This window comes from Microtus pennsylvanicus, chromosome 5 (assembly GCF_037038515.1).
Source record: "Microtus pennsylvanicus isolate mMicPen1 chromosome 5, mMicPen1.hap1, whole genome shotgun sequence".
Classification (NCBI taxonomy): Eukaryota; Metazoa; Chordata; class Mammalia; order Rodentia; family Cricetidae; genus Microtus; species Microtus pennsylvanicus.
The window spans coordinates 120,269,242-120,283,316 of record NC_134583.1 but is presented as its reverse complement, the minus strand read 5'-3'; the positions used below and the strand labels follow the sequence as shown (position 1 = coordinate 120,283,316).

General features: G+C 51.3%; 1 protein-coding gene across 3 annotated transcripts in view; it reads left to right on the top strand.

Annotated features, from left to right (window-relative positions):
* The first annotated feature begins 310 nt into the window (after positions 1-310).
* The window catches only part of Slit1 (slit guidance ligand 1), a 148,133-nt gene continuing 134,368 nt past the window's right edge, over positions 311-14,075 (top strand). For 2 of the 3 annotated variants that reach the window (XM_075974090.1, XM_075974089.1), the window contains exon 1: positions 689-1,156. In XM_075974090.1, coding sequence (XP_075830205.1) covers positions 960-1,156 — 197 coding nt within the window. In that variant the 5' untranslated portion in view covers positions 689-959. Of the gene's footprint in view, positions 1,157-14,075 lie in introns of all 3 variants that reach the window. The other variant, XM_075974088.1, reaches the window with a different exon arrangement.

Genomic DNA, 14,075 nt, shown 5'->3' with positions numbered 1-14,075 from the left:
TTCTGTTCTCCGGAGAAAAAGAGCGCTGCCATTTGGGGAGAGCTGGCGTTGAGGGAGGAAGACTAACCTGGCTTTGGGGCTTTTGTATTTTCTCAAGGTTCTGCTCTCAAGGTCCAAGTCTGAACAATTTGGAGAGGCCACCCGGCTTGGTCTGTGGTCCCAGGGAAGGTGTGGCGGTGTGTATGTGTATGGGGGGGAAAGAATCTCTTTGGTGGCCAGCAGCTGCGGGTGCTAAAGTGACTGGTCTAAATGTTCATATCCTTGCACACAGAAACACACACACACACACACACACACAGAGAGAGAGAGAGAGAGAGAGAGAGAAGAGAGAGAGCTCATCTATAGATCAACAGAGCAGGTCCAGCCTGCAATCCCCCTTCCCCCAAGCCCCTGGCGCCTGGGAGGTTGCACCTTTGAAACTGTATGCCAGCGGCTGGGCCTCTGCTGCGGCAGAGGAGGCAGAGGAGTGGTGGGGAGGAAGCGGGGCGGTGGTCCGTGCTGCTGGGGGGAGGGCGGGAAGGGGTCTGGCCCTGGATGTGTGCTTTTCGATTGATGGATGACTGCCGGGTGTGAGCGTGCGGGTGTGTGTGTGTGTGTGTGTGTGTGTGTGTGTGTTTGCGCGCGCGGGCGCGCGCGCACGAGAGGTACGCGCGCGCGAGGCCTGCCCATTTTCCTCCTCGCAGCAGTCAGTTGGGAGCTGGAGTGAGGGAGAGGGAGACGCTGGCAGCGAGCTCCGGGAGAGTAGTCGTGCGCCCTCCGCTTAAGGCGCCTTTTCTGGTTCCGAGCACTGACCGGGTCTCTGGGAGCATCTAGGTGCCACCCGTACCGCTAGGGCGCATCGCACGATCCCTCCCTGCTCTTCGGTGGCTCGGAGGGGATAGCACCTGGGGACCGCCCCAGACGGGGATGGTCAGCGGCTGCAGCCGTCTGGCACGCGAGCGGGATACTGTGAGGGCACCATGGCGCTGACGCCCCAGCGCGGGTCCTCTTCGGGGTTGAGCAGACCGGAGCTGTGGTTGCTGCTGTGGGCAGTCGCGTGGCGCCTGGGGGCCACGGCGTGCCCCGCCCTCTGCACCTGCACCGGCACCACCGTGGACTGCCATGGAACGGGGTTACAGGCCATCCCCAAGAACATCCCACGGAACACCGAGCGCTTGTGAGTACGGCTCCACCCGTCCACCGGGACTCCTCCCCGCCCCAGGTTGCTCTTCCACCCTGACGCATCCGAGGGCAGGGGTTGAGGTGGGGGCGCAAGACTGTTGGGCTCCGTTGCCAGTAGAGGAGTCAGTGCCTTGGTAAGGTAGCCAAGAACGCCGCTGTCTCCAGGTGCCTGATTCAAAGGGCCCTGGACGTGTTGCTAGCCCATCTTCACACCTGCCCGTTGCGCTCTGCACGGTGGCAGTCCCTTTCCACAGCACAGCAGTCTATTCCGCCAGGATACCTGCGAATCGGTGCCAGAGAGTCTTCCTGGCACCCAGGAGAAAACCTTCCCACACACTCCAAGCACAGTGTCTCCCTTTGGACATTTGGGGCTTGGCTGGGTTCTGAGCAAGCAGGTGGGTTTGGTCTCCGAGGGCTGGCTGCTTGGTGCCACGGAGCAGAAGTTTCTGGGCTCTTATTCTACCCATTGTTTGTCCTCAAAGTATTGCTAATTCTTCCCTAGGTGTCAACAACCTACCCCCCTCCTGTCCCCATTCCCAGCCGGCAGACAGACAATGGAACTCGAGGGCCTTGGGTTTGGGGTTTGGGGCATTCAGAAGCCTGTAAGGGTTAGATGTGTCCTGGACTAGGAGCCCAGGAATGATACTAGAGGCGAGAGGGGAGATGCTTGGAGCGAGGCTCGAGGTTGAAGATATTGACGGTGACAAGTCACAAAAGCCACCATTCCTTTTCCCTTGTTCTCTTCTACTTCTGGATTCTTGAGGGAACTCCACCCTTTCTAGACCTGCCGAGCACGGTAGAGCCCGTGTTTACAGACCTGTGTGATATGTTTTCTTTTCCTGCCGAATGCGGTCTGTGTGAAGTCCCAGCATCTAAGGACACCACAGTAGTGTGAGGACACAGGTCTGTGGGGCTTGCCAGTGGACAGTGGATTTCTAGTCATCCACAGGGCTTTTGTACAGCTCTCAGAGGTGACTACACCGGGAGATTTTCATTGCTACTCTGGAAAAGGCTGCTGCTGGCTTCTTTGAAGAGGGTTTCCCCTTTCTTCCCACACTTCTGGGTGACTGCAGTGAGCTTCAGGAACGGTATACATATTTTGCTAACTTTTGAGCATATTTTCATGAGTCCCAACTGGTCAGAGGCACACCCTGGGGAGAACTGTTTGATACATCAAACTCTGAAGTACCAAGGCCAGCAATTAGTGAGAATGCTTGCCCCAGACTCTCTTTGGCTGGGTTTGAGACATTCCTGTGACAGTTTTAGAGATTTTGCAATCTGCATGCAATCTAGTTGGGAATTGGTCTGTGTGTGTGTGTGTGTGTGTGTGTAGAAATTGGGGGTGGCACCATACTGAGTTTCCTCGAGGCAGCCTCATGGACTTGGAGAGGAGCTAATGACCAAAAAGTCTGGAGGATTGCTGAGGTCATCAATCACCTGATTGGCCTGTTCTTTCTGGACACAATCGCTGTCCTCTGCTTTACATAGTGGTGTGTTTCTCCTGCAGCTGCTATGCTGGTAGCAGCCGGCACATAAAACACATGAGCCCCTCTCCTTTGCTTTGAAGCTGACTCTTCGGCATTCTTGTTTCCTGCTACCTTGAATGTTTAGGATAGGGTCTGTTTTGACTTTCACGAATCCTTTAGCCTTTCTTTAGAGGAGGATTTTTTTAATTTAATTTAATTTTATTTTGAGACAGGGTTTCTCTGTGTAGCCTTGGCTGTCCTAGAACTTGTTCTGCAGACCAGGCTGGCCTTGAACTCAAAGAGATCCACCTGCCTCTGCCTCCCAAGTGCTGGGATTAAAGGGGTATGCCATCACTGTCCGGCTCTTTAGTCTTTTATAATCAGTGAGATGAAGTGAATCTTGGGATAGAGCAGGGTCGGAGACAGCCCTGGTTTGAAACAGTTGTGTGAAGTATTGGCTGTGAGACTTTGGAAAAATTACCAGACTCCTCTGAACCTTAAGCTGTTTTCTATCCAGAAAAAGAGTTTGGGTTAAAATGGGTTTCTGCCTCTTGGGAGGATGAAAGGCACTGTTTGGAAGAAGCTAGAGTTCTGATACTTGCTAAGTAAAGGACTATCGGTAGCACAGGAAGAGACTCATGCTCATCAAAACAGTGCCTACCCTGGGTGCAGAGACTCCAACAGAGAGTGAGTCTGTCTCCGCCTTCAAAGGGCAGATGGTGTGAAGGACTGGACAGGGGACTGTTAGCTAAAAGATGTAGGGAGAGGCCAGGCTAGCCTTGTGAGAACACTGGGTCAAGAATCCCTTTTTTGGGGAGCGAAGGGTCTTCTTAGAAGATTGGGGAGTATTGTTAGGGTTAGTGGGTTTTGTCCGCGGAGCACAGGCAGTACAGGTTGGAGTGGCTGCCTGAGCACAAAGCCTGCAGCCAGGAGTGGCTGGCGTGGCCATGAGCAGTTCAGATTTTCTCTGAGGCTGAATCACAGTGTCCAAAGGAGGTAGAGGTTATAAAGAGAGATTAGGAAGGGCAGGAAAGCCTTTCTCCAGGCTCACACTGTCTTGGGGATGTCTGGGTGTGAGCCCAGAGTGAGCATCTTAGGGGAGTTGGACATGTGTGCTGAGCAGGGACTAGCCAGCAGCTCCCCAGGCTGGGAAATTTCTGCAAGGCTGTGTGTTTGTCTGCAGTCCGCTGCGCATCCAGGGGCCCCAGCAACTTTATGACCATATATTCTATTACTCTGGGTTCAGACCTGTTCTCCCAAGTGGGAAAAAAGTGCCCTGGTTTTCTGTGGAGACTTCTGGGGAGAGCTTGTGGAAGGCCCAGTGCTGTTGAGGAAACGGGTCCAGTCACAGAGGCTGAAGGCTGGGTGGGCGGATGGGAAGGAATGCTAAATAATTCACTGTAACAGAACAATTACAGCGAGGAGTAAAGGATTGGAGACCCTGCTGCCAAGACGCTGCAAGAGTCTCGTCTTTGCAGGACCCAGGCTAAGAGGAACTCAGCCATGCTGGTCAAATGTTAACTTTCCCACATCCTTCCACTCAAGGCTCTTGACTTTCAGGGAGATTTTTTTTTAATGGTTTGCACTAGAGTACCCAGGAGTATGACAAGCAGGTTTAGCTTGTATGGACACTGCTCTGCCTCACTGCCGTGGCCCCTGTAGTTTGGGCTTGCCACTGAGTCACCTGTGGGTGCAGAGAGGGAAAGATGTCTGCTGAACATCCATGCAGTCATCCAAGGATGGAGGCAGGGCCCCTCGAAGGCCAGGATGCTGATTGCCACCTCCCCCCCCCAGCACACTCCCTCCTCCGGTCTACCATATTTGTCACTTGTCAGGCTGTGAGCCTTGCTCTCTTGCTGTGGTCTGTGTCCCGTGTCCTTTCTCTGGTTGGCCTAGCAGGCTGTAGCTGCAAACATGCTGCCAAAGTCTGTGACTAGCCTGGGCTCCTCTCCTTAAGCTGCTCATAGTCGATGGACACATTCATGGTTTGGGGAGCCTATGTAGAATCTATATAATGCTGGGCAGTGGTGGCACACACCTTTAATTCCAGCACTTGGGAGGCAGAGGAAGGCGGATCTCAGTGAGTTCAAGGCCAGCCTGGTCTCCTGAGTTGAGTTCCAGGACAGTCAGGACTGTTTCACAGAGAAAACCTGTCTCGAAAAACAAAACAAAACAAAAAACATACAAAAGAATCCATAGAATGTTGGAATTGAGGCCAGGGACTGAAACCATGTCTGCCATCAAGGCCTGTCTGGGTGAGCCACTCTGGGGTCCTCCAGCAGAGACTGCTCTGAGGAGGGAGGTGGTCCTGGTGGGGGTTAGTTTTCTGTTCTCACAGGCACTGGTATGGTAGCCAGGGTGCTAAGTTTAGTGCTAGACTCTGAGCAGCTGGCACAGAGACCCAGCGGTGGTCTTTCACCTGCATGCGCCCCTTCTGCCCACATATGAAGGGGATAACGACACCTTTGCAGGAAACAAGCTGCAGTCCGGTGGCATGTGGCTGCTAGCCTGCCTTCCCTCAGCCTGTGGGAATAATACCTCCTATCCCATAAGACCTTCCCAAGGATTTGCTCAAAATGAGTTTATGAAATGCTTCATAATTCAAACGTTGGGTGCTAATACGGCGAGGAGCCTGTGCTGCAGGCTAGAAGGTTCGGGTGTGCTCGGGACGTATTTGCTGAGGCTCAGCCATGCTTTGGGCCTCTCTCCTGGGCTCCCACTACTCAGAGCATGTGGTTGTCTTACTTGAGCAAATTTTCTTCTGTCCCTTGCAATTCGTATACAGGGAGAAGGGACTCTGCAGGGTGGAGGGTCGAGATGGCGTGACTCTGGTATTGCCCACCTGGTGTTTTGTTAGTCTTGCTCAGCCTCTTGGCAGCTGGGGCGTCCTGTGGGGTTGCATTCCCTCATTCAACAGATCGCTGCTGTCTACTGAGCTCCCTGCATTTTGCTGAGTGGAAGAAGAAACAGCCTCTCCCCAAGCTCCTGTCCAGCAGGGGACCGGGAAGAATAGTTGATAGGAGAATAAAGACATAACTGCAAATTGAGATAAGTGCTTAGGAGAGGCGCACCGCTTCGAGTCCCCGGTTTCTTGCCTATAAAGTGGAGGTAATGACAGGACCTGCTTCAAAGGCTGGGCCAGAGGACTGAACTCGATAATAGGCAGAGAGGTGCTGCGTGCCTCACAGAGCCTGGCAGAAAGCAAGTGCCCAATAAAAGGCATGATTATCATTGTTATTAATGTGACAGAGAGCTCCAGGGACATAAAAGGATTCTGAGACCACTCAGTGCGGGATCCCTGCAATAACTACCCTCTTCTCTCACCAGGCAGTGGCTGCGAGCCCTGGACCACACCAGAATGAGGATGCTGTCCTTCCTCAGTACCACTTCTCAGTGTGCCAGAAGCTGGCCCGTGCCGCTGGAGGCCGCGAGGCAGAGGCGTCCACGCTCTCTCGGGGCCTGTATGGGGCGGTGGGGACAGGCGGCCCCCGCGTTATCGGGAGCAGACGGGCAGGCGTTTGGCGGAGTTGCCGCCTCCAGTTCTGTGCCGGCATTAGCAGCTCGGCGGGGCTCTCGCTTAATGGGATTTTCTTCCCAAATGCTGTAATTATCGCCATACAAATACTTATTACCCAGAGCAGATGACGGCCGGGCCTTGGGCAGTAGCCAGGGAGCTGGGCTGCGCTGGGGGTGGAGAATTGGAGAATTGGCTCCTGTTTTTGATGGGGCTTGCCGCCCCCTCCTCTCCTTTCTGGAACCCAGCCCGTGGCCAACAAACAGCTGTTGGGCACCTGCCGTGTGTGCATCACATCAAGAGAGGTCTGGGTATGGGCTGGTTCCTCTGGGAGCTTGCAGGGGGTGGGAGAGAAAGAATAAGTATGCAGGGACATCTGTAGGGACCGGGAGCGCAGCGGCTTCCAGCATAGGCAGGCATCGCTGTGACAATGGCCTACTTTGCATCCTGGCTCCATCAGCTGCCACCTGGGAGACTTTGGGCAGCTCAGCGGTGCCTCGATTTCCTGGGACCAGTGATGACATTTTGCTCGTAGGGCTGTAAAGTTGACGTGAAACATCTAGCTACGGGCTTAGACTACTGCGCAGCTGTAGCCACGGTCCGGTCCTGTCAGTGCAGAGATGAGGGAGATGGATGGGAGGCACTTGGCCATGACAGGGAGAGAGAGGTTGGGGCAGGGCTGGAGCCAACTGAGGGTTTGACTCTGGAAGGCAGGTGGAGTGGGGGAAGGGCGAGCACATTTGGGGAAACAGAGGTGAGTGACATGGATTTGGGGTCGGAGTCGGGGAGAGAGAGGAGGAGCAGATTCACCCGAGGAGTGAAGAATTTTGTGGGTGAATTCTAGGAAAGCATCGTGTCAGGGGGCTGAGAAAGAGAAGCTGCCATGGTGTGTGCGTGTGTGTGCGTGAGTGCGTGTACTTGTGTATAAAAGCTTGTATTAAGTTTTTGAAAAGTCAGTGGTTTTAAAACAAATCAGCAGAGCTGAGCAAACACCTCCCAAGTCCAATTGTAGATCATTTTCTTCGTTCACAAAGAGCCCTTGTGCTTGCTACAGTTTTTTCATTTTGTTAGAAAAGTTCCAACAGAAGGGTTAGGAACTCCTGTGTCTCCTTTAACCAGACCCGGTTGTTCATTTCAGTCTATGCCCTTTCTTAGATAATTCACCCTCACATTTAAGACACACGCACTCAGATACATTCTTTGAGGGAGGCTCTCACTTTGCAGCCCAGCCTGAACTTAGGGTCCCAAGAACCGGACGGCAGGCATGTACCACCACATCTGGCCGCATGATTTTCCCCCCATTTAAGAATAGGCTGAAGGCCTGTAAAATTTTAAGTATATGTGTATTTTCTAAGAGCAACAAATCTATCAAACTGAGAACATCAGACAACACAATCCGGTAACTCACGGCCAGTTTTCACCAGCTGTTTGATCAACACTTTTCCAAGGTTCAGACTCTGACTAGATAGCATTAGAAGTCATGGCTCTTCATCTTTAGTTGGGGTGTCTTCTCTGCCTTTGTTCTTTTTGACTTTGACATACTGAGGCCTATAGTCCAGCTATCAGGCTATCCTTCAGCTTGGCTTTATCCAACTGTTCCTTAGGGTTACATCCCATTTTAAGTAAGAATTCTAAGTAAGTTACATTGTTCCCTTCTTTGCATCCTGTGAAGATACACGCAGTGTCAGTCTGTCCTGGCATTGTGACTTTCGCTCTGATCCGTAGGCACATAGACGTCAACGTTGATCTGTTTTCTTCTGTGTTAAGTAGTCTCTGGGAGGCATTTTGAGTGTGTATAACCTGCTCTTCAGAACTTTGTCTGGGGCTTCAGACCCAATGGCTGATTCCTGGCTGCATCTTTTCCTCACCGTTAGCTGATAAGAAAGGATCTCCCCTTCTCCTCCATCTGTTTGTCTAGATATAACAGACCTGTGTTATTATTTTATTTGTTGGAATCTAGTTTGTTAACGTTCCTATTCGATGTTGATAGTAGCCCAGATTTGGCTGTTGACAGCCCCTTTGAGCATCTGCCCCAGGGGTTTTGAGCCTGGAGGGGCACATGCGAGTGGTGTTTTCAGGAATTCTGCTGCCTCGCTTTGGTGTGCAGAATAACTGGAATGGTGTTGGAGCACAGCAGCCGACTGTGCGGAGAAAGTCGATTATGTAATTTCTGTCACTGGAATTTGTCATTATTGCTACAGTTTTTTTCTTCTTTTTAAAAAAAGTCTTTTCTTTTTCTAAAATGGTTTTAGTTGACTTAATTCGTGAAGTAGTTGAATGAATTAGAAATTCAGAGAGTTCCCACATATGCTTCAGCCAGCTTCCCCAGTGCTAGCTTTATAACCACAGAGCAGTTAGCCAATTGAGAACTTAACATAGTTATAATATTATTAACCAAATAATGGGCTTTTCTCCTTCTTTTCACCCCCAATGGCCCCTGAATCCCAGGGGTCTGCACTGTCTTTACTCACATCTCTCCTCAATCTCCTTCAGTCTAGGGCAGGCCTTTGTCCCTTCTGGCTTTTTATAACCTTGACTCTTTGGAAAGATCATTAGCTGGTTATGTTCATTGATTTGGTTGTCTAATTTTCTGTCTGTCTAGTTTTTAAGACAGAGTTTTACCATGTTTTCCTGGCTGGCCTGGAACTCACTATGTAGACCAGGCTGGCCTCAAACTCACAGAGATCACTTACCTCGGTCTCCCGAGTGCTGGGATTAAATGTGTGCATCACTACGCCTGGCTTGTTCAGTATTTTTCATAACTTGGTTGAGCCTGTGCATTTTTGGTGAGAATGTCACAGGGGTGTTGTGTCCTCAGAGGGTCTTATGGGCAGATGCATCCACGAGATTTGCTGGCTGACCTGCATGTTCTGGCAAAGATGATGTCTACCTCGACCGTAAAGTGACTTTCCATATTCAGGTGCAAAGTAGCTGAGGGACTATGCAGAGTCCTGTGTTTCTCCAGTGTCAGCTATTAATTCAACACTGATTAATGAATCCTATCTTCAACAATTAATGCCTAATCATTATTTTCTTTTTCCCCAGTCCTTTATATATTTATTTTTAATTAACTTATTTTGAAAGACAGAGAAGTATAGTAGGCTCCCCTTTTTGGAGACAGGATCTCACCATGTAGTTTGTATTCTGAAACTTGCTATGTAGTCTAGGTTGTCTTCAGATTTGTCACGTTCCCACCTCAGGCTCCTGATGCTGGGATTACAGGCAAGCAGTGCCTTGACTGGCCACACCTCCTTAACAGGGTAACTTGCCTGGGGGTGCCTTAGATTTTTACTTTCCCAAGGGCACAGAATGAGATCTGGAAGTGCTGCTTGCTTTTGGGGTCTCCTAATGAAGAAATTGTACCCTAATTCTAACCCACATGGAGAGGAAGAGCTGGCGGCAAGGAAAGGAAGGCACGTGTGGGAGGAGCTATGCTCTCAGTGGGGAGCACTAGGTGGATCCGGAGAGGAGGATGATCAGGGTAGGACCAGTAACCCTCTGGGGATGAGGGCAAAGCCAGCTGCTGGCACAGGAGGCCAGGATCACCGGAGCCTGGGACTAACAGCTTCAGGGAAGATGAGAAGGCAGGCAGGAGCAGATGGTGGGGGTGAGTGGGTGGGAAGTTTGGGGAGGAGAGGGCAACTCAGGGCGAGCAGTCCCAGAGAGTTGCCTGCTTGTGTTATAGCAATGGTGGGAGAAGGGCCCTTGAGGGATGGGGCGGGGGAGGGCAGTCAATAGGTCAGAGGAGGGTGGGTACAGAGATGTACCTTGATGGTGCCTGTGGTCACCCTTTACACCCCTCAGGGCAGACTCGGCAAAAATGCTTTTCAGCTTAATCTAGGCTCTCCTCTTACTCAGCAGTCCTGGGAGAAGATGCTACTCTAACCAGCTTCTCAGAGAGGTGGAGCCATCTGCAGCGGGACAGGACAGCTGGCTGCGCAGTGGTGGGCCGAGACTCCCTGAGTCATGAGGCTGTGAGATGTGTTTGTGGGTAGCTTTTAAATCTGACTGGAGCCTGCTGTTCTTCAGATGTTAATAAGCCCGGCTCTCTTCACTCACTCAGCGGTACAAAGCACCTGTCAGTGCTTAGCACTGGGGCCTTGAGGCCACCTGGTTCCCCTGCTTCACCATTGATTCCTGCCTGTGCACATTTGGGGGAGACTCGAGTCACTAAGCTGGCTCAGGGAAGCGGTATCCCATCCAGAGGAGGAGGATGCTGAGGAGATGCTTGGGTGCAGAGAAGTAGGTTGCAGGTGGAGATCAGCCTCAGGGAGTTAGTGGCCGCTGCTGGGGAGTGGCTGGAAGGCCTGGCCGCTATTTGGGAGAATCCTTGCTGCAGAGAGAGAGAGAGAGAGAGAGACAGAGAGAGAGAGAGAGACAGAGAGAGAGAGACAGAGAGAGAGACAGAGAGAGAGACAGAGAGAGAGACAGAGAGAGAGAGACAGAGAGAGACAGAGAGAGACAGAGTATGTGTGTGTATATGTGTGTGTGTAAGGGGGGCAGCTCCCAGCTCAGAGGAGGGGATTGCCAGGTGTAAGGTACCGTCTCAGTAAAGAACCAGTTGAAGTGTGACTCTCAGGATAGAAAGTATCCATGGGATTAGATTTGCGTTGGAGCCAATTCCTTCACTCCTAATGGGATTGCTACCATTTAAAAAAATTCCCAGACAGAAACTAACACCTGTTGGTGAGGACATCAAAGGAAGCAGCTGCTGTGCCAAACAGAATGGCAATGTCTCAAAAAATTAAAAATAGAATTACTGGCTGGGTGGTGGTGGCACATGCTTTTAATCCCAGCATTCAGGAGGCAGAGGCAAGCGGATCTCTGTGAGTTCAAGGCCAGCTTGGTCTATAGAGCAAGTTCTAGGACAGCCAGAGCTACATAGTGAGACCCTGTCTTAGGGGAAAAAATAGAACTACTGTATGCAGTGGTTTGAGTGAGGATGTCTCCTCTGCAGCTCACACAACTCAACACTTGGTCCCCAATTGGTGGCACTGATTGAGGGAGAAGCTTAAGAGGTGTAGCCTTCTGGGAGGAATTATGTCACTGGAAGTAGGCTTGGAGAGCTCAAAATCTCTTTCTATGCACCTAGTTCCTGCTGCTATGCCCGTTGCTCATATGATGGAACTGTAAGACAAGTAAGCTCTTCTATAAGTAGGCTTGATCACAGTGTTTCATCACTTCACAGAAAGCAAGCTAATATACCGCATGACCCAACGGGATTGAGAGCAGAACCTTGAAGAGAGCTACTTTCTACCCTTGCATCCATGTTCATAGCAGTACTATTCCCAACTGCCAAAGGCCAATGGGTGCGCGAGTGATAAATACGCCCAACAGACTGCCATCCAGCCTCCGATGGGATGCTCTTGGAGGACCTCTGTGCCCGGCTGCTTTCACCGGCAGTGTTCCCTGGTTCACCCTGGGCTCATCTAGGAGAAGGCCCTGGAGAGAATAGGTTGCTGTCAAGACGCACACTCTGCACGTGAAATGCTCAGGATATGTCCATCTGAGGAATGCGTATATCAAGTGGGGTGCATGCAGGTTGGGGGGCAGGGGTGGGGAGAGAAATAGAGAACCTACTGAAGCCAGCACTGCCAGTACCAAGTCAAGGCAGATCCACTACGCTTCCAGAAAGCCCTATCGAAACCTGTGTCATGTGCCATGTTCGACCCTGGAAGAGGTGAGGAAAACCAACAAAAAATTATCAAACCAGGACTGGGAGGTTGTGGTGCACACCTTTAAACCCAGCACTCAGGAGGCAGAGGCAGAGGCAGGTGGATCTCTGTGAGTTCAAGGCCAGCCTGGTCTACAAGAGCTAGTTACAGGATGGGCTCCAAAGCTACAGAGAAACCCTGAGTCGGAAAAAAAATATTATCATACGAATAAAACAAACTTGTAGTCTTGTGTGGGGGCTGTGACATCAGTTCAGGACTCCTTCAAATTCCTGTAATGTCACTCCTGATTTGGACTGTGGCGTAGAGGGCGACTCTGTGGCTCTGGGAGAGGAAGGGTTGTCACCAGGAATGGAAGGTTGGAAAGAGGTAGGCCAAGGGGAGGGCAGGACTACCGGGCCAAGGGGAGGGCAGGTTTAAAAACTTTGCTCAGGGGCTGGGAGGGGGTATCGCTCATCATTCTCATTTTACAGATAGGGAAACTGAGGCACAGAGGATTTGAGCTCCAGGCCTAAGACCACACAGCTAGTGTGGTGGTAGAATAGGGACTGTTCCCTGGCCCGAGTTTTTTCCTACTAAGACCATGCTTAGCTGGGTGGGCTGGGAGCCTGCGGATGCTGCTGATTGGGCTGCTGCTTGGACAAAACTCTGGGTCTTACTACAGGACCCTAGAGCACTCAAGGGACCTTAGCTCTGTCTAAAGTCTTACTGTGCCTGAGGGCACAGGGTGATGAGGCAGGAGGAAGCCAAAAACGTCAGGCTTCATGGTGTAGGGGAAAAAATCTGGCCTGGTTCCCTCGTTTCCTCACCACTATGGGCTGTGCCCCACTGGGCAAGTGGCTTCTCTATTTTGTGCCCATTCTGCTCTGCTGCTGCGAACATCAGCAGGTTGGGAAGAGCAGACCTGCTGCTAGGGGGCTGTGAGTGGGAGGGACTAAGTGCTGGCAGCGGGTACAGAATACGAACCTCGCAGGACCCGGTAAGGAGCAGTGGCAGCTGTGGGCCTCAGCGGCAAAGCCTTGGGGAGCCCAGGTCAGCCTATATCCGGAACCCCTCTGAGCCTTGTGGGTACACTACCTGCTGCTCTGACTGCAGTGGTCGTGGAGGGGTCCCAGCAGCATGTCTTCTGGGACAGGGTCTCCATGGCAACACTCTGGGACTACCTGTTGGAGGATAGAGGCCCGGATGCTGTATTCTAGCAAGAGGCCATGGTTACCCTGCTGAGGCAAGGCCTTGACGACCTTGGGAAAGTCAGTCTCTGCTAAGGCCTACACAATGTTTCTAGGTTGCAGCTAGACATGGGAAAGAAAGGGCTTCTCCATAGAGAGAGGGCACTTAGATCTGGTCAGTGAGAGTAAGGGTCCATGGGGCAGACGGGGCTGGGACAGTAGTCCAGGAAAGTACCATCAGCGAAAGAGGCTGTACTTGTGTTGTTGTGTGAGCCGTAGTCCCAGTCCTTGCCCATCCAGTCCCTTTCACATGGTGATGGAGTGTTGGATAGGAAGAGAGGCGGAGGGGCTGGCTTGAGGTGTGTGTCCCAGTGTGCTCACTGGCTGGGTGAAAAGGGAGCTATGCAGGTGCCAGCCATAGTCAGGAATTCCTACCTGCCAGTCCACCTCCACCCGACTTAGTGAGAATTCTGTGCTCTGGGCTTCCTGAGTTCCATGTTGGTCCTGTCTCAGGCAGACAAGTCCTAGCATTTGTCTTTTCTCGGTTTGGTCAGTGGCATGCTGGGAATATGCTATAGCCATCTGCCTTAAAAAACAAGGAGGCCCAGTGCGAGTCCATTACCCATGGTGTAGCAGAAACCAGAGCCAGACCAGTGACTCATAACAGTGAAGTTACAAGTAGAGATGTCTGGACTAAAGGGTGAACTGTGACTCCCTGTGCCGCCCTACAGCTTCACGACCAGATTCTTCTTCTTTCTTATTTTTTTATCTTTATTTTTGTTTTCTTTTTAATTTGGTTTTCTTTTGGAGAGGTTGCAAAGGCAGAGGGCAGATACGAGGGGACAGGGAGACAAGTGGGATTGGGGTGTGTGATGTGAAATCCATAAAGGATTGAAAAAAGTTTTAATAAAATTGGTCTTAGCAAGTTTATCTGAAGCACCTGTAAGGTTACCTCAGCTAGATAAGTGTTGTATCCAAAGAAAACAGACTCAAGAGAAAAATATTCTAGAATATCCGCGGAGATTATCCCTGTGGTTATTCCCAGAGATATGTGGTTTTCATTTTTTCTTTCTTTTCCAGGAACTTGAAAAAA